This window comes from Emydura macquarii, unplaced genomic scaffold (genome assembly GCF_026122565.2).
Source record: "Emydura macquarii macquarii isolate MOO-44397 ecotype Brisbane River unplaced genomic scaffold, CSIRO-AGI_Emac_v2 contig_2897, whole genome shotgun sequence".
NCBI classification, from domain to species: domain Eukaryota; kingdom Metazoa; phylum Chordata; order Testudines; family Chelidae; genus Emydura; species Emydura macquarii.
Genome location: NW_027133034.1, coordinates 46,189,738 through 46,215,715, shown reverse-complemented (window position 1 = coordinate 46,215,715; position 25,978 = coordinate 46,189,738). Strand labels below are relative to the sequence as shown.

Here is a 25,978-nt window from a genome sequence, read left to right as displayed (position 1 = left end):
TTCCACTGATATCAATGGAAGTTGGGAGTCTAAATATCTTTGAAGACCTGGGCCTTTACAGTCTTCTATAGAACCCATGGAGGCTGGAAGGGGAGAGAAAGTAGGTCCATCTCCTAGGGAAGGAGATCAGAATCACTTTGCCCCATGAAATCTGCTGCTTGGTCTGGGTTTAGTGGGGACCAACCACACAGAATGAGGAGTGAGCCAGAGTCACTGGAGACAAATGACTCATTGGTACCAGAAAGGCACTGTCATGGCAGCGGAGACCTTGCAGGTAAAATGGTTTGTGCGAACAGGGGATGCTTATAATCTTCTCAACCACCTGAGCACAGACCTTGCCTGTCCTAGCTGGGAGCAGGAATCTTTTTTTTCTGGTTACTCTGGGGGGGGGGGACCTTGCCTTCCTGCAAAATTCAGGAGACTCCAAAGAAATTTTGCTGCTTGCTTTGCAAGCTGTAGGAATAGGGGTCCCCTGCCAAGGAGATAGGAAGAGAGGCTCTGAAAATCAGACACCCAACTCCATATCACTGATTCTGGCCTGATCTCAGCGAAAGGCGTTTCCTTGCAGCCTGCTTGACTCTTGGCATGAACCTCACTCATTCTCAGGCTGGGAGCCAGGTTTCCTGCAGCCTGTCTGATTGTCTTGTCATGGACCTACATGCTGGCTGGAGGTTGGTTTCCCTGTGGTCATCTTTATCACCTAAGCACGGACCTTGCACTGGGAGCTGGCTTCTCTGTAGCCTGTTTGCTCTGTCTGAGTGGGAGGGGAGGAGAGGTGCTGTCCTCCAAACCCTCCTCAGAAGGCCAAAGGAAACAAGTTTTTAGTTTAGCAGTTTTGAGGAGAAAAATCTCAAAGCCAATGAAGAAACAGAGAGAATTAGTTAAAAGTATTTTACAAGTCTTGTGAGAGGTCCACTCCAAAGAAAGAGCTAGAGTCTGTCAGGTGGCTGCTTGGAGGCAGAGAATTCTGGGCAGTTCTTTCTGGGAGGGATAGTCTTAAGCCCAGGCCCAGAGCAAGATCTGGTTTGTACCCAGTTGCCATGGAGATGCAGCACGGCCCACTATGAAGACTGTCTCACATGGAAGGTACTGAGAATAACCTAATACTTAATATTTTTAAGAAAGTGTTTAGTTCATTTAGTTATTTATAATTATATTGATCATTATGGAAAGCTAGCGTGTGGAAAAAAGAAAAAAAAGATTTTGGACTTGACTCTTACATATAATATAATCATTAATCCAATACAAACATAGACAGTGACATGCTAGATCAGAAAGTGAGCTATGTAGTCCAAAATGCTGTCTCTGACAATGACCTGTACCAGATGTCAATAAAAAAATATTCAAGAAACCACACAGTAGATAGTTATGGAATAATCTGCCTATAGGAGAAGCTTCTTGACCACTTCCATTAGACAGTGGTTAGTTCATGCCCTGAGGTAATCTGGGTTTACCTTCCTCCTATTTATCCTTCCTAATGTAATTATGGATCGTCTATCTATCCACATAAATGTCTCTCTTTTTAATCCTACTAAGTTTTTTGCCTCAATAAAAAGTTGCATGGAGTATCTGAAAAGAGTCATCTGGTCTTACCAACATTTCTGATTCAGGTAAATGTTTGTTCACATTTATGCCATTGTCCACAAAAAAATCCCAATCATCATTCCAATTAAGAGGGATAAAATAAATCTACATAAAAATCCTTAATTTTGAGGAAAATTCTTGGTTTACATATAATCAATAAGCGATCATTCCGGTGAACAGGATTAATACAAGATACAAAAAGGAAAAAAGACTGCGTTAATGCATTTAAAATGACATAATTAGTGCCTGAGAAAGTCTAAAAGGAAATGAACAACAAATCAATTAGCACTAAATAGCACAGTTTCATCATTCAGGGCTTGCTATTGATTATTACATTTGTTTATACTGATTACTTTGTTCTTTTCTTCAAACTCAAAAATCTCCATTGAAATAAAAACATACAAAATACTTTCTCAAGCTGAACAATAACATGATTTTGTGCTTCATTCTTCCCACTCCCTGCACACACACTTTAGCTACATTTTTGCTCTACAATACAGGTTTGGAAAGAATAATTAGTGTTCAGCAACTATCACGTTCACACAAAAATACATTTCAATAACTGTATATGCTTATTTTTAAATTACACAGGAGTTATAAACTTACCCATATATGGAGTCAAGTAAATTTACAAAATTCTGAAGTATCTAATGGGACAGCATAAAATGAACACGAAGGGAAGGGCTTCAAATGCCAGGGATGACAGTGGAAATAAGAACAATGCCAAACAAATAAACACAGAATGGCACTGAATGTGAAAAAATGATCAATAGCTCTAATTTTGGGTTGGGAGGAGGAAAGTTATGGAATCATGCCCAGTGGATTGGTGAAAACTTTTCATTAAAAAAATCTTGTTTCCATCTAACTATACTTAGCAATGACATTACTATATGTTTCCTGTGACCTAACTGGCTGATGCAAACTCCCTCACCAGAGTCCTCCATCTCTGTCACCCTAGGAATTGGATAGTATGATGCAATCAGCAATAGCTGATTTTCCCATTTATATATATTCAGGGGCAAGCATTTTCTACTAATTTTAAGCAAATGAAGCCCCTCAGATTATTCCCAACACACTCCACCATCTAGCAGTGCAGCAAAGTGCTGCATCACAGCGAGGTGTTTAACAATGTAGTTTATCATGAAATAAACTATTTCAGAATCATTAGTGTGCTTCGTGAGTCCGCAAATTATTCCAGAATGAAGTGACTGTTATTCCGGAGTACAGCATCTTCATGAGGAGCTATTCCAGAATAGCTATTCTGCTCAACTTCCCCAAGTAGACCAGCCCTTAGTTCTGCCCCTTAGTTCAGGAGCAAAACTCCACTGACTTCAACAGGGCCAGGATTTTATCTACTGTTTTTAGCATGTCAGCTACTTCCAATGCCTCTTATTATGTGGGGAGTCCACCTAATTCCTTATTTAATTAATCGTATCCTATTGATTTTTTAATAGTTAACATTCAGCAAACACCATATCTTAACTTCTTTTCTAAATTGCATCCTGTAGTTAATTTAAAATAGATCTGCCTGTCTGAGGTCTGGTCTATGCTTAAAATTTATACTAGGAAAACTGTGTCAGTTAGGAGTGTGACTACTTTATTATTTATTTTTTGTTTTATTTAACCAACATAGTTACGCCAGTTTAAGCTCTAGAGTAAATGCAGTTACATTGGCAAAAAACTGCTTTTGCCAGCATAGTTCATTTCTCTCTTATGAAAAGCTTAACATGATCTCATTTATACACTTGTTGTGTTATACTGTTACTGCAGACAAGTATGAGAAAAAAAAGGTTTGATTTAAGATTTTAAAAAGTTAAAACTAACCTTAACAATTAAAAGTGGCTAATTTCTTTGGAGCAAAACAGGTCATAGGAAAAGGCTGAGTTACTTGTACAGTTGTGCAATTTTCAGACATGCAAATGCAGAAATTATTTTAAAATATGTTGCTAAAAAGATGTGTCTACTTACCAATGGAGGCCCTCCCAAGAAAATTGTTCCCTGCTTGCCAACTATTATACTTTCATCAGCCATCGCAGGTACATATGCTCCCCCTGCTGTACAGGATCCCATTACCACTGCTATCTGAAGGAAAAATAGCAACATACATTAACAAATCAGTCCAAACTCTTTGAAATTCAAAGGCACATGGTTCACTAATCTCTACTGTATAGATTTTGGCAAAGGTTCACAAGAAATGACATAGAATCATTAATGTCCATGCAGAGCAGACAGGACCTTTTTCTGATTTTTCAGCATTTCTTTGGAAACTGCATGGAATCTCTCTAGGTACGTTTATGGCCCGCATAGTCCTAGCATCAGAGGGCTTCTTCATCATTTAAACATAGAGAGCCAGAGCCTTAGCTGCTGTAAATCAGCACAGCTCCACTGAAGTCAACAGCTGAGATCAGCTGAGATATACAAGCAAAAAGTCCCTAGATCTCAGTGTCTGAAGACTGACAGCAAGACATTTTCATGGTAATTTAGCAGAGGGAGTAAAGAGGAGATCTTAGATAAATAATTACTGTGAAGTAGGTTGTTTTGAATTCTTGGAGAGTTTTAGAAGAATGACAACCGTCATCTGGAACCTGAAACAAAATGGGAGCCCAGAAGGATGTGTGAGGAAGAGGGCTACGGTCAGACTTCTTGGTATTTACGAGAAGACGGGAAGCAGCATTTTGCACATTCTGGCAACCTGAGATGTGGGGAAGATCATGAAATTGGGAGTTGCAATAGTCAAGCAAAGATGATGTCACAGATGCAGATTCCAGCAAAGATTAAGAGGTAACACATGTTACAACCCTGACTGAGCTCCCCTTGGTGGACACTCATCAGGTTACTCTGTTTGGATTTAACCACTAGATCCCATGTGCTCTTAAGATAGTTAGGTCTAGCCAGAGTCCAGTCCAGAGTCCAGAGTCCAGTCATTGTCTCAAGCTCTGGACTTCAAAATATACCCAGTAACAGCTGTATGCTCTCCAGAGTTCCACAGATATTCTGGACCCTCTGGATTACCATTTCACCCTTCAGAGACTATGCGACAGTTGATACAAGGGACACGCGGACTTTGCAATAGAATTTCTAACCCAATCACATTTTACTTGCAGACAGAGATACATACCTATGGAAAAATAAACTCTCTCTCTAGTGTCCTCACCACTCCAGGAGCCCTTTGAGTCTTGGTCAGCCCCTTCAGGCTCCAAGGACCCTGCTCTTCCTTCCCAGTCTTGCCTTCTTGCTCTGATTGGTGAGAAAGAGCCCCTGCTAAAAGCAGAACTTATCCTTTTATAAAAGTTCCAGTCCCCTTTGTCAGATGACTGTCACACACACACCCCACAAGCATCTTTAAATCCCTTGTCAGGTAATTCATTGTTTGATTACAGCCCATCTGTAGTCCAGACTAGGAAAACTGGTTCCCCTGCTCTGCAGCCAGCTCATTGTTCTAATCTATCATTGTTGTTTTCATTTGAATGGAAGACCATAGAGGTTAATGAGTCTTGACTGTTCTTCCTTGTTAGTCCCCTGCCAGCAGCACACGCAATCTCGGCTAACATTTCTGGATATCCCAATACAAAATAGAGGTTAAGGCTACGGCTACACTGATGGCAGCAAAGTCGCTGCCATCAGATCAATTTCTCTGGATCGACTGAGCAGTCAGTGAAGACCCATTCAGTCGATCCAGAAATCAACGTACTAAGACCACCTTCACAAGTGGCGTAGCGCTGCAATGCAGTGCAGTGAAGACGGCGCGCAGAAGAGAAGCAGAGAAGTCGACGGGAGCTACGCAAGTCCTGTCGACTGCCGCCGAATCTCAGAGGTAAGTGTAGACAGGGTCTAAAAGGCAAACTAGTGAAGTTTTAAATATCAGTACAATTTACAATCACAATGGTGTTCACAAACCAAACTGGAATTTGCAAATTGATATAGTCACAGACAGGCACACACTAGTCCATCACAACATACGTGGACAGGTGGCAACAGCCAAACTAGCAGCATACAAAGAAAGTGGTGGCTTTGTGAGAGGCTATAAAGAAGCTCAAGTTATTTAGCTTAACAAAAGAGAAGGTTAAGAGTGAATTGATCATTGATCTACATACAGAGAATATTTCTAATGGTATAGGGCTCTCCTAACCTAGCAATCAAAGGCATAACAAGATCCAATGGCTGAAAGCTGAAGTTAAACAAAGACTAGAAATAAGATGCCTTTTTTTTTTTTTCAAACTGTGAGGATAATTAGCCATTGGAACAGCTTACCTAGATACGTGGTGGATTTTTCATCACTGCAGAGCTATACATCAAGACAGGATGTCTGTATTTCTAAAAAATATGCTTTTGCGCAATAAAAAAGGTATGGGCTAGATGCAGTAACTATTCAGTGAAATGATATGGTTTGTGTTATGCAGGAGGCCAAATCAGATGATCATATTAGTCCCTTCTAGTCTTAAAAAAATCTATGAATCTAGAAAGAGAAGAGTGTGCAGTCAAACATGACTCCAGTGACAAGGATAGCACCAGAGCTAAAGAAAGTGAAGGCAATATATGAACTAAAAAGTTATTTTTGAGGATGTTCTTTTTTGTCCAAGAGAAACAGTTTTAACTGCAGTTAGTTGAGCAAGAGAGCTACAAGTTTAGCTGGCTATGGTTCTTTGTTAAGAAATTTTAAAGTACGTTGTTTCACAGCTATTTTTTGTCTACATGAAAAAAACATGGCCACTAAAAGTAGAATTCACAATGAAAAAATATGTTCAAAAATAACTTCTAGCTTTATTAGTAACTGAGTAAAATCAAGGCTGGCACCCACTCTGGAGTCATTTCAGTCAAAGAGAGATACCTAGTCAAGCAGAATAAGATTCTTTTCTGGTGTCACCAAATTAGATTTAACTCCAGTTGCAGTAACAATCTGATTTTCTGCAGAACACAACTTCTTAGCATTGACACTGCCAACAATGGACATCAAGCCAAGAACAGTGAGCTCCCATGACAAAACGATTAACGTGGATAGAAAAAACTAATCTAGCAACATATTTTCTCAATACAAGTCTAGTAAAACGTCTTGTCAGACCAGGAAGATAATCCAAGTCACTGTTACGTGTTAACAGATTTTCAAAATGCAAATAGCAGCCCTTGGAAATTAGATAAAGGATAAGAAGTAAAAACTTTCAAGGCAAGCAAAGAGATCTTGATAGGGAATCTAAAATAAGCCTTAAAAAGTAATAAGAGCTGCAGAAAAAACATTTTCCACTTTCCCATTATAAACATTTTCAGAAAACTATCACTGTTGCCATATTAAACAGAGGAATAAATATATTTTGACCAAAAGTAACTTCTTTCCTGCAATCAGCTTTAATTTATTTCCTGTACTCCTCTAATATGCCCAAGATTCCAATTGCCATTTCCACGTGTACAGTTTTTCTAATCAGATGAGCTATTCCATCAAATTTGTTAATCCTCCTTCCCTCCTAGATATCTACGGTATCTAGTATCTACAGAGCAGCAATGAATACAGAGAATTAAGTGCTCATGTTACCAGTATCTAAAACATGAAGAAAATCCACAAAACACTTTTAAATCAGGACATCATGACTAACGGTAATTCTATGCATCACTAATGCATTAGCAAATGACCTATGTCAACAGCAGTGCAAAAATGGTATACACACACACGCCTACCCCATTTAGCTAAGTATGTGTCTCTACTCACCATCATGCACGGGGTCCTCACCTCTCAGGCAATGGTTCAGAATAATCAACTGTTGCAATGATATCCTAAAGCTCTCTTTCACCCCTTCATTCCTAGCTGACAATTTCTCTTTTCTCTCACTCCAGTAGCAGCTAAGTCACATCACTAACCTTGGGGCTTAGAAGAAAGACAGCCTGTTTGTAAACTGTAATGCCATTCTGTGAACAGTCGTGGCATTTAATGTCTCTAAATCCCCAGACTGAGCATCAGGTCAGCAAAACTCTAAGCTGCCAAAAACTTGAGGTTCTGAGATGAGCCTTAAACCCAGGTAGAAGAAGCAGGTCTGCAGCATAGCTAGCAATTTTTGCTTTACGCAAGTTACCTGTGGAATTCTTTGTGAGGACATGACTGCTTGATTATAAAAAATGCGACCGAAGTGATCTCGATCCGGAAATACTTCTGCTTGGCGGGGTAAGTTTGCTCCTCCTGAGTCAACTAAGTCAAATGGAATGAAAAATAAATTGCATGTAAATCTACCTCTCCACAATTTTAAACAGAGATATTATTTCATATTATTTAAAAATTACTTGAAATGTTTCATGCTTACAAAAATTTATACTCAACGTACTAATCATGAACAATAGACCAGGTTACTCCACTTGCAAAAGGAAAACTGATGACCACACATGAGCAGCTGTGATGCATCCCAAACATTTTAAACCAATAGTAGCTACATTTAAAAATGCAATTACACCTGACTGTACAAACCTTTTGGAAAATCATCTGACAAGCACTTGTTTGTTTTAAAAGACATTCCCTTATAAGCCTTAAAACAGGAAATTGAAAAATTAAATTTTCTGTGTCCTGGGACAAACTTATTTCCTTCCTAAATATATACAGTACGATCTAATATCACTCATTACAGCTGTAGAAATTAAAACTACACTTAATTAAATCAATGTATAAAGAAAGATATTCTAAGGAAGGCACCCTTAATCCTTCACTTCAGGAGTGGTAACAAGAGCGTAATGCTTTGCTAATAACGCAATAATATCAAAGAAAAGCATACCTTTGGTTTCAAAATATAGGCTCACATAGAATTGCTCATTGGCAACCCATTCATTCTAATAGCAAAAGTTCACAAGCCAAATATTGTTTGTTAAGAAGTTAAACTGAAGAATTTATATTAAAAATATACTGCTAATACCACAGCAAGAACATTTAGTACACACATTTGCTTATTTAATAAAATAACGTATAAGCATGCTAACTTTAAAATTAAAAAATGAATTTAGTCAACCACTGACTTTTTTTTGAGTGATTAAACAAACATGGAGTAAAACACATCAACATTTTTCTTTTAGTATATTCCATCTCAAATTGTAGAAAGCAATTAACAGAAACTTTAGATGAAGAGAAGAGTGAGGAGGGATATTACATAAGTCTTCAAGTACATAAAAGGTTGTTATAAAGAGGTGACAAATTGCTCTCCTTAATCACTGAAGACAGGACAAGTAGTAATGGGCTTAAATTACTGCAAGGGAGATTTAGATTGGACATTAGCAAAAACTTCTAACTGTAAGGGTAGTTAAGCACTGAAACAAATTACCTAGCAATGTTGTGGAATCTCTGTTTTTAAGAACAGGTTATACAAACACCTGTCAGGAATGGTCTAGATAATACTTAGTCCTGCCTCAGTGTAGAGGACTGGAACAGATGACCTATCGAGGCTCCTTCCAGTGCTACATTTCTAAGTCTGATATACCCCCAAATTTGACAAACCAACTGTTTGGGATTTCAGACACATGCACACACACAATGCTTTTTGATGATATGCTTATCTGTTTATTCCTTTTATAAAGGTAATAAAGTAAACTAAAGACCCAAAGGAATGGGTTCTTTCACTTTACTACCCGTGTAATAAAACAAAGCAAAATAGCCCCGTAGGGAAAAGTTGTGTGCACACATCAACAGTAATGCAAGTTATATGTAAAGGACAGGAACTGAAGTAATTCTGTTGTTTTATTATTTCTGTTGAAATGTTCTCTTAGAAAGTTACTTATAGTTACTGAAATACTCCCATCTAAAAAAGAATAAAAGCTCCAAAAACTTCATCTAGAGTTTCTGTTAATAGCTTTCTACAATTTGAGATGGAATATAGTAAAATAAAAATGTCAGTGTTTTACTCCATGTTTTTTTAATCAGTTTTAAAAAGTCAATGATTGAGTAAATTAATCTTTCATGTTAAAGTTAGCATGCTTATATATTATTTTATTAAATAAGCAAATGCGTGTGCTAAATGTGCTTGTTGTGGTATAGGCAGTATATTTTTAATATAAATTCTTCAGCATTGAAATACTCCCATCCAAAATACTATACAAACCCAAGTGTTTCAATATTTTCTCATATGTCATGTTTTCTAGATCTTTATTCATTTTTGTTACTTTCCTCTGGATTTTCTCCAATTTGTCCACATCTTTCCCAAACTGGATACAATACTCCAACTGAGGCCTTATCAGTACTGGATAGAGTGGAAGAATCACTTCTTGTGTCTTGCTTAAAACACTCCTTCTAATATATCCCAGAATGATGTTCACTTCTTTGCAACCGTATTACATTGTTGATTCATATTTAGTTTGTGATCCACTATAACCCCCAATCCTTTTCTGCAGTACTCCCATTTTATATTTGTGCAACTGATTGTACCTTCCTAAGTGTTGTACTTTGCATTTGTCCTTATTGAATTTCATCCTATTTATTTCAGTCCATTTCTCCAGTTTATCAAGATCATTTTGAATTCTAATCCTGTCCTCCAAAGGGCTCGCAATACCTCCCAGCCTGGTATTGTCCACATTTATAAGTGCACTCTCTATGCCATTATCCAAATCATTTATGAAGATAATGAACAGAATCAGACCCAGGACAGATCCCTGAGGGACTCCACTCAATATGCCCTTCCAGTTTGATTGAGAATCACTGATAACTACTCTCGGAGTACAATTTTCCAATCAGTTGTGCACCCACCTTATGGTAGGTTCATCTAGGCTATATGTCTCTATTTTGTTTATGAGAAGGTCATTTGAAACAGTACCAAAAGCCTCGCTAAAGTTGAGATATAGTGTTGACGGTGTCCATTTAAAAATGTAGTCTTCTAGCTAGAATCCCTGACCTTCATTTAACAAGAACCATTTAATATTTTTGTATTGAGACTCACCCAAATATAGACAAGGTAGATGATTTTGCATTGCAATTTCTTGAGCACGTAAATGTTTCTTCACCGTGACTGGATAGTAGGTACCACCTTTTACAGTTGCATCATTAGCAACAATCAAGCACTCCACTCTGAAAAGCAGAAAATTTATGAGAACCAAACATATTTCCCAACTCACCTACTTTATCACTGTAACCATTATATCTGCAACAGTTTCCATCAGCACAACCCACTGCAGACGCATTTAATGTTTATCACTGTAAAACAGTTCCATTGTTAGATACCTCCCTGTCAAGGCTGCGTGTGATATTTGCTTCAAGTTTTTAGAAAAAACACTATTAATGAAGAAGCATCTGAAATCCCTAATTTTAAAGAAAGCTGCACCCATTTTACTGAGCACAGTTGTACAGGAATTTAACAGAAAAGGAAACAATTTGTTGTTAAACGTTTTCTTACTCTCCCCAAATCTGCTGCAATGTGCATGTCCCTCTTTAAAATCCCTATTTGTGTGTTCTTTATTGACAGCATTCATATTCTGAAGAAGGGCACACCTAGTGTGACAGTCCAATGTCAATATAAAGCAGTTCCCCAAACTTCTCTACAGTTACAACTAAAAGAACAGCTTTATAATTTCAATTGTTGTTCATGTAGCAATTGTTCTGTTGTCCACATCTCTGAGCAGCGTTGTTAAACCAACCTAAATCCCTGTGTAGACAGCACTAAATTGACAGAAGAATTCTTCTCTGAAGATAAAACTAAATAAGCAAATAGCCATTTTAGTAATCTGCTGGATCACAAGAGTCAGAAAGCCTTCAACTTAAAATTGGAAATAAAGTGCCAGGTGGCTCCCAGAACTGGAACTAGGAGCCCTACAAAAACATCCTCTCTCTCTCTCTCTCAAAATATACATAATGTGTAGATCACTGCCAATTTCTTACCCTGACACCCGTCCAATGCCTGTGATAATGCCTCCTGCCGGTACCTCTTCATTACCATACAACTGGTAGCCCGCAAACTGGGAGAACTCCAAGAACGGAGACCTAAAAAAATGACAAACATTTTGATAGGATTATTAACAGGAAGCAACCTGACATTACATGTTATTTTCTTTTGATTCCCACTTATAAAGCTCATGGTTTTAAAATGTGTTCTTGAAATGCATCTTCCAAAAAATAGATATGTCAAGATTTCTCAATCAATACTTTATTTAGGAAACTTCAAAAAAGGGACAGTTCTGTTAGCTTACACAATACAAAAGACTATTTGATGTTTTATAGCCAAAGAGAAATTACCCACCCTGGATCTATGAGTCTGTCAATTCTCTCTCTGGGTAACAGCTTTCCTCTTGATGTATGAAGCTTCCGTGCCTTTTCTCCACCCCCTGTGACACAAGGTCATTCATTAGATCTACTGTACACAAAAATGAATAAATCACCTTTAACATTTAATTTAGAATGAAAACAGATCTGAATTCTCAATTACAAAAATACAGACCTTAACAAGATAATATATTTAATAGAGCTTACATTTTAGATAACTGATTTAAGATGATGATGCAGATAATTCTTTGTCACATATATTCTAGAGTTACCTTTTCTTCCTTCTTTACTAACAAAGTTTGTTAGCAACTTGATTCTTTACTAACAAAGTGTGTTAGCAAATACATTCTCAGCTAACAGAGCCTATCTGCTGCTGTCTGGGGTTGTCATTGTCATGACATTGTGTGACAGTAAACAGAGCAGCCTGCACTCAACAACTTACTTTTCAGGGATCATTAGCAATGAGAGATGGACAGGACCTATTGGGTCGTGTTCATTTCCCTACAATACATTCTAAATTGCTTTGCTGAGTTCAGTTTTAAATTGCCCAAACGATGGGACTCTTACCACTTCCTTGGGAGAGTATTCTAGAGTGTAGAAGACCTCACAGTTGGGATGTACAGCATTTAACACTCGGTCTACGTTTTCTTTTACTCCTCTTCCTTCATAACTTCCAGTTATATCACTTTGGACTACCTTAAAGTATACCTCATTCCTTGGTGTTTAACATCATTCAAACACTTGTTGCCAGCTGACATCTCTCACCCTCTTAGTAGCAGTGGCACATACCAATTTATATTTCCTCAAAAACTAATCCCACAGATGTCAGTCAAGGCTAATTCAGTGAGAGCCATCCCTCCTGATAGGGTGAAAGAGGGGACACTTACCCTTTAGAACTATGCCAGACAACGACCTAATCATTCTTATATTCCTATATGCCTTTTGATTACACTAGACTTCACAGCTTCAGAGAATTCCACAGTCTGAAGTGTAAACTAATGCTCAGGAATAATTTAAGTGAGCAAGAAAAAGAGTGACTGTGCAATACTTTGCTTTTCTCCTGTCCCCATCTGACGGAAAAGCATAGGAAGATTCACAGAAAAAAAAACTAGCACTATCCTATTAGCCCTGAGGTGGTAAGCATTCTTCACATCCATTGAATTGAATGGGAAACAAGGCACCTCTCAGAAGACAGTTTGGAGCCCAATCATGCAAGCAAATAATAAAGATAAAATTAAACATGAAACCTTAACTCCGTTCTCTTCCAAAGTTGTAGAAGAAATTGTATTGTCTGATTTGAGAAACAGTATATTAATAAATAAACTACCATAATGCAGATGAACAAAGGGGCAGAGCTAAAGCTGGAGATCCAGCCTTGTCACTGCTTAGTTGTGCACCCCTCTTGCAGTATTTTAAATTTTATATTCTTCACTTAGTTGGAATTAGTTCATTTGGATTTTACAATCATGAAGATTAATCCCTGTTTGTAGTTTTCCTATAGTACAAGGCATGGCTAAGTTCCTCGAAGATCATCTGTGCAAACTGAATGTATGTCTACACTGCAGCTGCACAGCTATGGCTATAGCACTGTACTGTAGACGAGGGGTGGGCAAACTTTTTGTCCTGAGGGCCACATATGGGTATAGAAATTGTGTGGCGGGCCATTAACACTCCAGGAGCGGCTCCAATCAGGGCGCCGCTAGGCCCATGTGGCGGAAGAAGGGTGGGGGAAGGGGCGAGGCCAGGAGGGGTGCACAGCCGCTGCACTCAGACCAGGGCACCGCTGGGCCCACATGGTGGGAGAGGGGCGGGGGGAGGGGGGAGAGATGGGGGACTGGGAAGGGGAGCGGCCGCTGCCACGCCACACAGCTTGTTCTGTAACCTTTCCGCAGACCATCTGAATGGAGCTTGTGGACCACTGGTTGAGCTGGAGGGCCTGATGAAAAGCTCAGACGGACCGTAGTTTGCCAACCCTTGCTGTAGATGCTTCTTATATTGACGGAAATGTTTTTTCTTTCTATGTAGTTAATCCACCTATCTTAGAGGCAGTAGCTAAATCAATGGAAAAATTCTTCCATGGACTTCGCTGGGTCTACCCTGGGGTTGGGATGACTTAACTATGTCTCACAGGGCGCAAAATGTATCTAAGTCTTGAGCAATGTATCTAGGTCAATCTAATGTTTAGGTGTAGACTAGGCTTGATACACTAATTGACAACTTGAAAAGAAGTGCACTTGCCTAGCTGACTGGTTGTAAAGACAAAAAGCATAGCAACGGACTGGAATGAAAAAGGGAAAACAGGTGAAGTGAAAAACATATCAGTAAAAGTCTCTTCTTAACAATCTTATTTGTTTAAAGGAATACTATCATTAAATTCATTAAAACAGCACACTTAGCTGTTCCTAAGATCTTAGATATTTAAAATTATTTCATTTTAACAATCAACTTTGCACTATTTATTCAGTTTGTTTACTTTTTGCCTCTCTCATCTTGAACAATGAAATCAAGCTGCAGTCTCATTAAATCTGCTTCACTTAGAGTCTGTTTCTAGTCATTTTCAGGCCCTTATGCACTAACACACTGCTATGATATTTGAATGGCAAACACGGGGCATGTAAAAACTCCATTGTAATTTTTTTTAAATGTCATGGAAACAACTAATCTGAGATTTTTGTTAAGCTTTATTATTATTACAAAACCTAGATTTTGAACCAAATTAGACCTAACATTATCCCTTTAAAGTTTCCAACTAATGGAAGATAGCAGATTCAAATAAGAATTGCCTTACATTTCAATGTGTCTCCTGGAACCCAATTAGTACATTCTACCTGAGTAAACACTTTACACCTGGTTGATGTACAACTGATCAATGAGCAGAGTCACAGAGTTTAAGGGACCAGCACATCATCTAGTCTGACCTCCTGTATATCACAGGGCACCAACATCATCTAGCCCCCACACACTAAACCCAAAAACTGAAATTAGACCAAACTATTATAGCCCACAGAACACTAGACTGTTAAATCCCCAGAGAAGGGACTGAAGTGCACCAATGCAATTGCAGGGAAATGATTAAATGAGATATACCTAAATGATCCTGGCAAGTGACCCCCACCCACATGCAGCAGAGAAAGATGAAAAAACACAGGCCATTGACAATCTGACCTGGGGGAAAATGCCTTCCTGATCCCACATATGGTGATCAGTTAGGCCCTGAGCATGTAAGAAAGAACCAAATAGCCAAGAGAGAGAGAATGCTCAGTCCCACATCAGGTCACTGGCCCACCCCATCCAGGATCCCATCTCCAAACCGTAGCCATCTCTGATGCTTCAGAGGAAGCAGACCAAAAAACCCTTCCAAAATACTTTCTTCTTGGGTAATGGGGAAGGGGGGAAAGGCATCCCTTCTTGACCCCTGCAGGTGGCTGGCTGAAGCCCTGAAGCATGATCTTTTAGGAACATAAGTGAGTCCTGCCCCCTACCAACACAAGAAACCCTATCATACAACACACTCATATATCTGTCCAGCTCTCTCTTAAAAATTGAGATCAGTTAAGAAAAAAAATCTTTAAAAAATAAATTCAGTGCTACTTTAAATAATGTTCTAAAATTACATACACAGAACTTACCTAATCTGATTTTTTCTGCTAGTTCTTGGAGTTGAGTTACTAGTGCTTTCATTCGCTCATAGTTTTCCTAGGTGGGGAGAAAAAATTGAACATTTCAACTTTCATCAACACTAATAGTAGAGAATCATGTCACAAGAAAATTTGTTAGTTACTGGTGATATCACATTGTTTGTTCCTATTCAAAAATTTCAATTTTTTTTTCACTAACATCACTATTTCCACTATATTCCATTTTATCCAAGCATCTCAAAATGCTTTGGAAACAAGCCTCACAAGAGCTCCAATGGAGTTAGGTTCTCAGAAGACTTGTTTCATATTTAAGTCAATCAGAAATCAGCTTATCCATAAAAGTGGGCTGTTGCAGGGGAAGTGGAGAGGGAGTTTGGGGGGGTTTTAAGTTTTGTTTTTAACTAATCATTATAATATACATCAGAAGAATTTTATTCAAATACTAGTACTCCTCTTCTCATTGGTTCAAGTCCCAACCTAAGGAGAAGTTAAACCTCAGATTCTCTATACTTATTCCAGTTGATTGTTTAGGTAGAAGCTAAAGACACCAAGATGTTTATCAAAGAAAGAATAAAAATATCCTTGTGTCCTAGCCAACATCCCTTCTTTTAATAAAACAGATTCTAATGTTTTTGGATGTGAGTAACCCATTAATGAGCTCATAATTGCTGCCGTTTGCTTACACAGTCACTGCACAAAAGGAATTAGTGCAGCAGTCTGTACCTTGGCATACCTCAGTAATTAATGTTCTAATCTGGCTTTTTAAGGACTCTATTAAGAGTCACTCTTTTTAAAATATATATAATTACAAAAAGACAACAGGGTATAGTAACCATTGGCACTCTTTCATATTGAGTTATCTTATTGTTACCCAGTTAAAAAATATAGAACTCTGCTTTAAAATCAAGAGAACCACTCTGTTTATTTCTGAAAATGTAGAATTGCCAAATAAGGTTATTTCCCCCAAATATCTAATCAGTCTCACAACAATAAGACCTTTTCAGGTCAACACAATACCCTGACTCACTCCCTTAGTCACAGAAAGGGCATAAGGGTAGAGGGGAAGAGGAAAGAAAGAGATGAAGTACGCACATTCAGAAAGAAATAAACACTAAGACAATTTTCATTTAAGTCATTCTAATTTGATACTATGTCACACTGTCGCAAAAGATCATCACTTGCATTATTACTGGAAGGTGAAAAATCCATTTTAAAATATCTTTACTGAAAAGTGAGAACATATGGTCTTAATACAGGGCTTTAGAATTTTACCAACTCCTGGAAAGGAGTTCAGATATTCTTAGCCGAGTGCTGTCCTGCTTACATGTGCCGTCTTTTACAAATCACATATCATCCTTTGGCTAATGAGCATCTGATAAATTTGAATCCTCTGCCCTCAACTGCTGGAAGAAACTCTCTCTCTTTGCAACCACTCTATAGACACCTGGCTGCTGTGAATACAAGCCATCTCTGCAACCCTATATATCTCCGCCCACTTTCCAGGCTAGTGAGGGGGAGGTGGTCTCCTAATGCTTTATTCCTCTTTTAGCCTTTTTATTATTATTTTAATCCCCTCACTTTGCAAATAGCTCCAGTACCTAGAGCTACAGTTCATCACTTTCCTAAATAGCAAGTACACATTGCAGTTGATTATTGCTAGTTTTATATCTGTCCACAGGGTCAGAAGAGTGAAACTGACCAGTCTTGTTAATTTCACAGCTCTGCTGCAGCAGCTGCACAAGAGCTGTCAGCAGACTAAGGCAGACAAAACTGCATTCAGTTCACATCCAAAAGATTCTCTTTGTAACCTTATGGATTAGCTTTTACTTTTTTCATAGACTCCAAGGCCAGAAGAGACAATTGTGATCACCTAATCTGACCTCCTGTATAACACAGGACACAGAACTTCACCAAAATAATTCGTAGAGCATATATTTTAGAAAAACACAATCTTGATGTAAAAATTGTCAGTGATAGACAGTCCACCCGATTCTTAGTAAGCTGCTCCAAAGGTTATTTACTCTCACTGTTAAAAATTTGCATCTTCTTTCCACTCTGAATTTGTCGGGCTTCAACGTCCAGCCACTAGATCATGTTATGCCTTTCTTTACTAGACTGAAGAGTACTTATTAAACATTTGTTCCCCATGTAGGTACTAATAGACAATAATCAAGACACCCCTTAACCGTCTCTCTGTTAAACTAAATACATTGATCTCCTTGAGTTTATTTACCATAAAGCATGTTTTCCTATCCTTTAATCATTCTTGTGGTTCTTCTCTGAACTCTCTCCAATTTATCAACGTCTTTCTTCAATTGTGGACACCAGGACTGGACACCATATTCCAGCAGTGGTAGCACCAAGGCCATATACCGAGGTAAAATAACTTCTCTACTCCTACTTGAGATTCCTGTTTATGCATCCAAAAACTGCATTACTCTTTTTAGCCACAGTGCACTGGGAGCTGATATTCAACTGATTATCCACCAAGATCCCCAAATCTTTTTCAGAGCCACTGCTTCTCAGATTAGAGTCCTCCACCCTGTAAGTATGGCCTACCTTTTTTGTTCACATTTAGTCATGTTAAAACACATATTGTTTTCTTGCACCCAGTTTATCAAGCAATTTGGATCACTCTGTATCAGTGAACCGTCCTTTTCATTATTTACCACTTCCCCAATTTTTGTGACATCTGCAAACTTTATTAGTGATGACTTTATGTTTTCTTCCAGGTTATCAATAAAAATGTTGAACAGCGTAGGGCCAAGAACCAATCCCTGCAGGACCCCACTAGAAACACATCCATTCAATAATGATGATGATGATTCCTCGTTTACAATTACATTTTGAGACATATCAGTTAGCCATTTTTAATACATGTAATGGGTGCCATGTGAATTTTATATCATTTTATTTTTTTAATCAAAATGTCATGAAGTAACATGTCAAATGCCCCAATTTGTAATCTCCTTTTAAAAAGATATCAAGTTAGTTTGACAGGATCTATATTTCATAAATCTATGCTGACTGGCATTAATTATATTACCCTCCTTTAATTCTTTATTAACTGAGTCCCACATCAGACAACATTATCCTGCCCAGGATCAAAGTCAGATTGACAGGCCTATAATTACCCAGATCATCCCGTTTACCTTTTTTAAATATTGGCACATTAGCTTTCCTCCACTATTCTGGAACTTTCCCGAACTTTTAAAAGCTTATAAAATAACCATCACACATCTCTCTCATTTTTAAGCCTACAATAGTTACAACACCCAAAATCAGTGCAACTGTGAATAAGGGAAAATATTTTCTTTATTCTTTCTGTTTTCTTATGTGGATCATTTGCCTGCATGCTATCTATATTCGAGTTTAATTGTTTCTCCTTTATTAAGTCAGTCACCCCGTGTGAGTCTCTTTCATACGGTACTGGGGAAATAGATAAAAACTTTTTTTTTTAAAAGTGATTGAAAAAAATCACAAAAATTGGCAGGAGTGGAGAACAGATACAGTAGCTGAAACTAAACTCATTTTTAAAATTAACTAGATTTTGAGTTGATCATGTCCCTCTAAATGCTGCATAAATTGATAACTTAGAACATGAACATGCAAAGGCTTAAGCATGTAACTAATCTTATTCATATGAATTATTAAATTCAGTTGAGACTACTCTCATCCATAAAAACACATGAATGCTTAAGTCTTTGTAGTATTAGACCATTCAGCGACTCTTCCCATCCCTTCCACTTGCCAGTGGTAGAAGGCTTTTTGAGGCCACAGATAAATATATCATACCAAGTGGAACTACTTAGTGAATTTGAGACTTGAACATCTCCACTTTTAATCCCAGCTCTCTTAACTAGAACTGTAAATCATTCAACCCTACCAAGCAGCAACAATACTACGCTTTGAGCAAAATAATAATACAAATTTAAAAAATAAAAGGTTGCTCTTAGCAATATACATTATTATTTCTCCCACATATTTCTGAACTTTTGTTACATAATGCTAAAAGGACAAATAAGTTGCCATGTGTTCTTCTCTAAAAGAAAACTGTCTACTTTATCCAATGACTACTAGCCACATCTGTTGTTAATGACGATTTCTAGATACAGCAATGCAAATCTGAGGTGGCAAAAATTACAAACTAATCCTGCAATTGCTGCATGGTTGAAACCTCCTGTTGACCTCTATTGGAAGCCATGTTTGCAAAACGGCTATAGAGATTTTGCTTTATTTTCCAGAATTTAAACTGTCTTTCTCTCTTTTTTTAAATGTACTCCTCTGGTTTGTAAGATAGCTTGGCTTTCTAAATGTAAACTGTCTTGCTGAATTTACAGCCATAAGGACAAATATTAGCTAAGGGAAGTGTGACCTTCATCATTTACCTTATGCCTTCTTGTGTTTGCACTGTTATCCCATGTAATACATTTGTTTCAGACTGTAAGTGCCTCATGGCAGGGACCTTGGCTTTTTTGTGTTTGTTAAAACATCACATACACTTATCGTGCTCTATAAGTAATAATTACTTCTATATAAATGTTAACACGGTTTGCCACCTTACTGCTTGAATGACGTACCAGATGTATCCAAGTAAATGTGGTTGTCCAGTATAGCTGGACGTACCTGGCCTGTCTTGATGTCCCATAGGAAACTGCTGCCAAAATACGTAAACATTTGAAAAAAGTGAAAAGTTTGTTTTAAAAAAAGAGTCAGGCCTCATTTTTAGTTTGGATTCTGAGGGCACACACACACACATATCTAATGCCAGTTTAGCTGACTAAAGTAAAAAGTAACTTTTGAACACTTACAATATTTCTGACTCTCTTGGTTTATCATATATACTTACTAAAGTGTCACAGTCAGCTCAGTTTTGTTCCCAAATTTACATTTTGCAAAATAAAACCTAAGATTAATGGAAATGTTTCCATAAAGTGTTTTTGATTGGTTGGTTGAGTTTTGGGTTTGGTTTTTTTTGTTTTTTTTAATTCCAGTGGAAACATTTTAAAATAAAAGCATATTCTGCTGCAGGGCTTGCAACCCACATACTGCAGCACTAAGAATCAAAAAGTGAATGTGATTGATTTTCAGTGGCCAAGCCAGAAAAAAAATCATGTACACAAACAGTTTAATTAGTGAAAAGTAAATTGGATCCTAACGAGTACAATTTTAAGTAATCCAAGTTTACCAGTACACAGCTTTGTTTGCAATGTGATGAAGTGAGCAATGATGCCCTTTTAAAATGACCTGCAGGTTAACCAATTTGCATCAACCCAAACTTCTCATCCTTTCAAAACTAAAGATACTTTTACAGATTTCCTCCTGGTTTTCTGAAGGTACTGACTTAGTAAAAACATTACTCGCTCTCTCAACTCACATTTAATTTCCAAGCACGGAATTGCATCCAGTTTTCAATACATCAGTCAACACTTTCTATGGCACACCTAACTCTCCACCTCTGTTTCATTAGCAAAGCTATTGATCAAGAAAGTTTCAAAAGAACTGTCTTTCTCTGCCCACTTACTCAGACTTTACACAGAGATCAGAAACTGGCCGTTTATTGCAGAAGAGAGGGAGTTATGGGAGAAAGGACATTTAATGTGTGCGCTTAGATTGGGAGCTGCTTCGAGCAGTGGCTACCTGCTCCTGAAAGTCTGAGAAGCGCCTGGCATATGGCGGGCAGTAACCCCAAATTCAATAAATATTAACCTGAAGTGTATGATTGTGGGGAAAAGGACAGAGGAAAAGATCTTCCACGTTTTTCCCTCTTCTGGATTTTCCTTGTGCGCTGGGTTCCCCTCAGGCTGCGTGGGGCAGGACTATCATCATGTGTGTGGCCGCCGCAGCCCCCAGCCCTTCAACAACAACCACAATGCCAGGAAGGCCCCGGCCCCGCCGGGGAGGCGCTAGGCGACAGGGCCTTGGGTTACAGGCACCGAGTCGTGAAACAGGGCCGGACCCGGACCCTGTCCCCACCGCTTTCAATGGAAGCAGGAGCGGGGCCCAGCCAAACCGCTGCGCTCGGCGTCGCTGCTCCGGCCCGGCCTACCTGGTAGAGCGGGGAGTTGGCGTCAGGCGGCGACCCCACCGCGGCCACCCTGTCCCCGTAGTACGCGCGGACCAGAGCCGCAGCCGGGCGGCTGAGCCGCCACTTCAGGCCCGCCAGCATCGCGGCGCGGAACAAAAGCTCCGGGAGTCTGTCCGCCCGCCGGGCTGGGGAGCGGCTGTCCCGTCACACCCCCCGCTGCAGCCAATGGAGAGATCGCGGGGCCGCCGAGCTGCGGCCTAGAGGCGCCCGCTCCTGAACCCTGCAGCTGGGGACGGAGCCGCTCGGCTGCCGCGACATCGGCAGGAACAGACTGGAAGGAGCCCCGCAGGACGGTGGGGTGGACGCAGCAGCAGGCCGGGTGCAGCGGGCCCCGCCGCGAGCCAGCACACTGGAAAAGGAAAGGTGCCGTGGGCTGGCCAGAATTGCGCCCCTAGTTACAGCCAGGCAACGTGAGCGCCTTAGGGACCAGCCAGCCCCTCAGGCAGGGGTAAAGGCCAGAGGGCTGTGTGGTGACTGAGCCTAAATCCATTTTCTGCCAGTTACTAATGTTGTTCTGACCCGTCTGTAGGTTAGACTGAGAAACTGGCCTAACTTCCCTTTACCCACCCTTACTGAAAGTGACAGACTATCTGTAGCAGCAGCAGCTGAGAAGCCATGCTCCAACCCTGCAGCTAAGAGCACCAGATATTTTTACCCCCCATCCACCTCAGAAACTAGCTGCCCTCTGACTCTCAGTATGGACAAGACACTAAGGTCTAGATTCAAAATAAGTAGGTGCCAACATCCCTGCTGTGAATCGCATTGGAGGCTAAAAAACACCCACTGAAGCCTGCAGGTACCTCAACTCACTCAGCACCTAAGTTTTGCAGTAAAAAAATTCTCTAGTGCTTATGTTCCTGACTGTAGGCATGCGCACTGCTACCTCCCTCTAATAGTTATTTCACCAATAGTTCTCAATCAGAGATATGCATACCCTTGGGAGTACGCAGAGGGCTTCCAGGGGGTACATCAACTCATCTAGATATATGCCTACTTTTACAACAGGCTACATAAAAAGCATGTGAAGTCAGTACAAACTAAAATTTCATACAGACAAATGACTTGTTTACACTGCTTTATATACTCAGCACAGAACTGTAAGTACAATATATTCCAATTGATTTATTTTTAATTATACAGTAAAAATGAGAAACTAAGCAATTTTTTCAGTAGTGTACTGTGACACTTTTGTAGTTTTATGTTTGATTTTGTAAGCAAGTAGATTTTAAATGAGGTGAATCTTGGGGTACACAAGACAAATCAGATTCCTGAAAGGGCTACAGTAGTCCGGGAAGGTTGAGAGACACTGCTTTAAGCATTACGATGCCCCTCTCTCTCCTAAGACCCAGAACAGTTCACAAACCAGGCACTCCTCATGACACAAGAATTAAGGGTCACCCAGTTAAAGTAATATGCAGCAGGTTTAAAATTAACAAAAAAATATTTCTTCACACAACGCAATGTCAACCTGTGGAACGCCTTGCCAGAGGATGTTGTGATGGCCAACACGAACGGGGCTCAAAAAAAACCCTGTATAAATTCTTGGAGGATAGGTCAATTAATGGCTATTAGCCAGGATAGGCAGGGATTGCTATTTGCCAGAGGCTGGGAATGGCTGATGGGATGAATTATTTGATTACTACCTGTTCTAGTCATTCCCTCTGAAACACCTGGCATTGTCCACTGTCAAAAGACAGAATACTGGGCTAGATGGACCATTGGTCTGACTTAGTATGGCCATTCTTATGTACAAGCATCTGAATACCTAACATGCATATGGGGCCTGAGCACATAGGCATGCTCTGAGGTCCTGTATCAGATCAGACCCCTGAAATGAGTTCACAAAACTGCAGGAGGAAAAGCAGGACCACTTCCCTCATAGCTTTTAGCCCAGTGGCTAGGGTACTCATTTGAGATGTGGAAGATCCGTCAGATCCAAGTCCCCCCATTCACTTGATGAAAAGAAGGGATTTGAATAGGGATCTGCCCCGTGATAGGTGAGTGGCCTAACCATTGGCCTTAGGACTCCCCACATTAGACTTCAAAGTATGTGTTTGGAACAGGAGGATTAGATTCTGGATCTCCCACATCCTAAAGAAATGCTCTAACGCCCAGGCTATTGTGTTAGTCTAATGCTTGTGGTTGCTCCCTCCCTCTCTCTGGCCCAATGATTAAGTATCCACAGCAGAACAGCTTAAACAGGAGAGATTGGAGGAGCTGCACATCAGAATAGTTAGAGCACTTACCTTAAGAGGTAGCAACTCCCTGTTCTAATCCCTTCTCATCAGGTGAAAAGGAGACTTGAACCAGTCACCTGCCAAGTACATTGTCTAACTACTGAGCTAAAAGTTTATGCAGGAGGTTGTGACATTACCCATGGTATAATGTGAACCACTGAACAGCTGTATCTCCTTAATTCTCTAGCCTGGGGTGTCTTTTACACTGCTTTTTTGTTTGAACATCCACTCCTGGCCTGCTCTCACAGCCTTCAGCATGCAAATTCACTCCCAGCTAAATACTTGAGCACTCTGACTTAGTCACTCATGAATTGAACTTCAGGCTGACACCTGCAAATGCTTAGGTCCAGCCTTGTCTCCCAGAAATGTGACTCTTGTACTGTCCAGCACACTACAGAACAATGCGAGTTCAGAGAAAATCTGTCATTTTATCAAAGGACAGTGATATTTGCAGCAGCTTTTTTATCCCAAATGGAGTTTCCCCACATACTTTAAACACACTGGTTAAAATAAACCAATAAGATCAGTTTATTAACTACAGAAAGATAGAATTGAAATGATTACAAGTGATGATGTATAAAAATCAGGATTGGTTACAGAAAAAGGGTAAAAAGCAAGCTAATAGTTAATTTAGCAGGCTAAGTGAGCTTAAAAGCAAAGGTTTTGTCTTACCATATGCTGCAGTAAATTTTACAGGTTGGATCTCCTTTTTGCCTGGGACCCCTCCCCTTGTTTCAGTTCTCTGAGGGTCATTGATGTCATGGGCAGAGATGAAGAAGGAGCGAGGTGAAGTGGAGGCCACTTTCTCATTCTTATAACACTCACTTAGGAAGAAATAATCAGTTGCACCCAAACAAAATGGGAAATGACTCCCTATGAAAGAGTACTGCAGAAAGGTATCTGGGGGTCATAGTGGATCACAAGCTAAATATGAGTCAACAGTGTTGCAAAAAAAGCAAACGTCATTCTGGGATTTATTAGCAGACGTATTATAAGCAAGACGCAAAAAGTAGTTCCTCCGTCTACTCCACACTGATTAGACCTCAGCTGGGCGTCACATTTCAGGAAAGATGTGGACAAGTTGGAGAAACTCCAGACAAGAGCAACAAAAAAGATTAAAGGTCTAGAAAACATGACCTATGAGGGAAGATTGAAAAAATTGTGTTTGTTTAGTCTGAAGAAGAGACGACTGAGGGGGGAACATGTTAACCGTCAAGTACATAAAATGTTCTTACAAGGAGGAGGAGAAAAATTGTTCTCTTTAGCATCTGAAGATTGCTTCTTGTCCTATGGGCTTAAATTGCAAAATGGGCAGTTTAGGTTCAACATTAGGAAAAATTTCCTAACTGTCAGGGTAGTTAAACACTGGAATAAATTGCCTAGGAAGGTTGTAGAATTTCCATCACTGCAAATTTTTAAGAGCAAGTTAGACAAACACCTGTCAGGGATGGTCTTGTAAGGTCTGAGGCGTTGTTTTTTTGGCTAAGCGGTGTACTAGGAGAGATAGCAGCCATAAGCTAACATATGTCACATCTTCACATCCCCATCTAAATTACAACAAACATAATATCGGGCTGTTAAGAAGATGCTACTGTTCTAATAGTACTTACTGCCACCAGATAAAGAAACAGACCTTAAGATGTTTAAAGAAAACTTTCTTTGATAGCATTCTGTCTGGCAAGGACTCACTTAGTTGTGGTTGTCAAATCTACACTTATTGTTTTGTCTTTATGGTACCCACTTCACTATTGTTTATCTGAATTATTTCTGTCTGGTTCTTTGATTGTTTCTGTCTGTTGCATAACTAGTGTACACTATTTAAGTCAGTTAAGGTGGTTGGGACTGATAGGTTAAAGAACTGTTTTGTAATGGACTAGAACTGGTGTTTTGTAGTACTTTCGTTTAAAATGATTAAAATATCTTAATTGATAATGAAGATATAGCTAAGCAGGACCCAAGTTTTAACTAATTAAACTGAGGTCCAACAGGAAGTTCTTTGGAACCTAACTCCAGGACACAGCCCAAGATCAGAACTGCCAGACCTCAATACCCTGCCAACAGTTTTTACAGAAGCTGGAGTCCCCACATGATCTAATCCTGATTGGCCACCAGGAGAAGTTTGTCTGCCTTATTGGGAGTGGTGAACATTGTATGCTGAGCGTGTGTATTCTGTTTTGAGAATTGTTAATAAATAGAGTATAAGGATATTATTGTGTAAGTCTCC

At 39.4% G+C, this 25,978-nt stretch overlaps 1 protein-coding gene across 2 annotated transcripts in view; it reads right to left on the bottom strand.

Moving 5' to 3' along the window:
- Positions 1–21,744, bottom strand: part of MCCC2 (methylcrotonyl-CoA carboxylase subunit 2) — a 65,300-nt gene extending 43,556 nt beyond the window's left edge. Inside the window, exons 1-7 of one of the 2 annotated variants that reach the window (XM_067568449.1) lie at positions 21,479–21,744; positions 15,421–15,487; positions 11,769–11,853; positions 11,411–11,512; positions 10,476–10,603; positions 7,644–7,756; positions 3,553–3,666 (exon numbers count right to left, since the gene is read on the bottom strand). In XM_067568449.1, the coding sequence (XP_067424550.1) occupies positions 3,553–3,666; positions 7,644–7,756; positions 10,476–10,603; positions 11,411–11,512; positions 11,769–11,853; positions 15,421–15,487; positions 21,479–21,598 (729 nt within the window). In that variant the 5' untranslated portion in view covers positions 21,599–21,744. Of the gene's footprint in view, positions 1–3,552; positions 3,667–7,643; positions 7,757–10,475; positions 10,604–11,410; positions 11,513–11,768; positions 11,854–15,420; positions 15,488–20,009; positions 20,048–21,478 lie in introns of those variants that run through there. The other variant, XM_067568450.1, reaches the window with a different exon arrangement.
- Between the last annotated feature and the right edge of the window lie 4,234 nt (positions 21,745–25,978).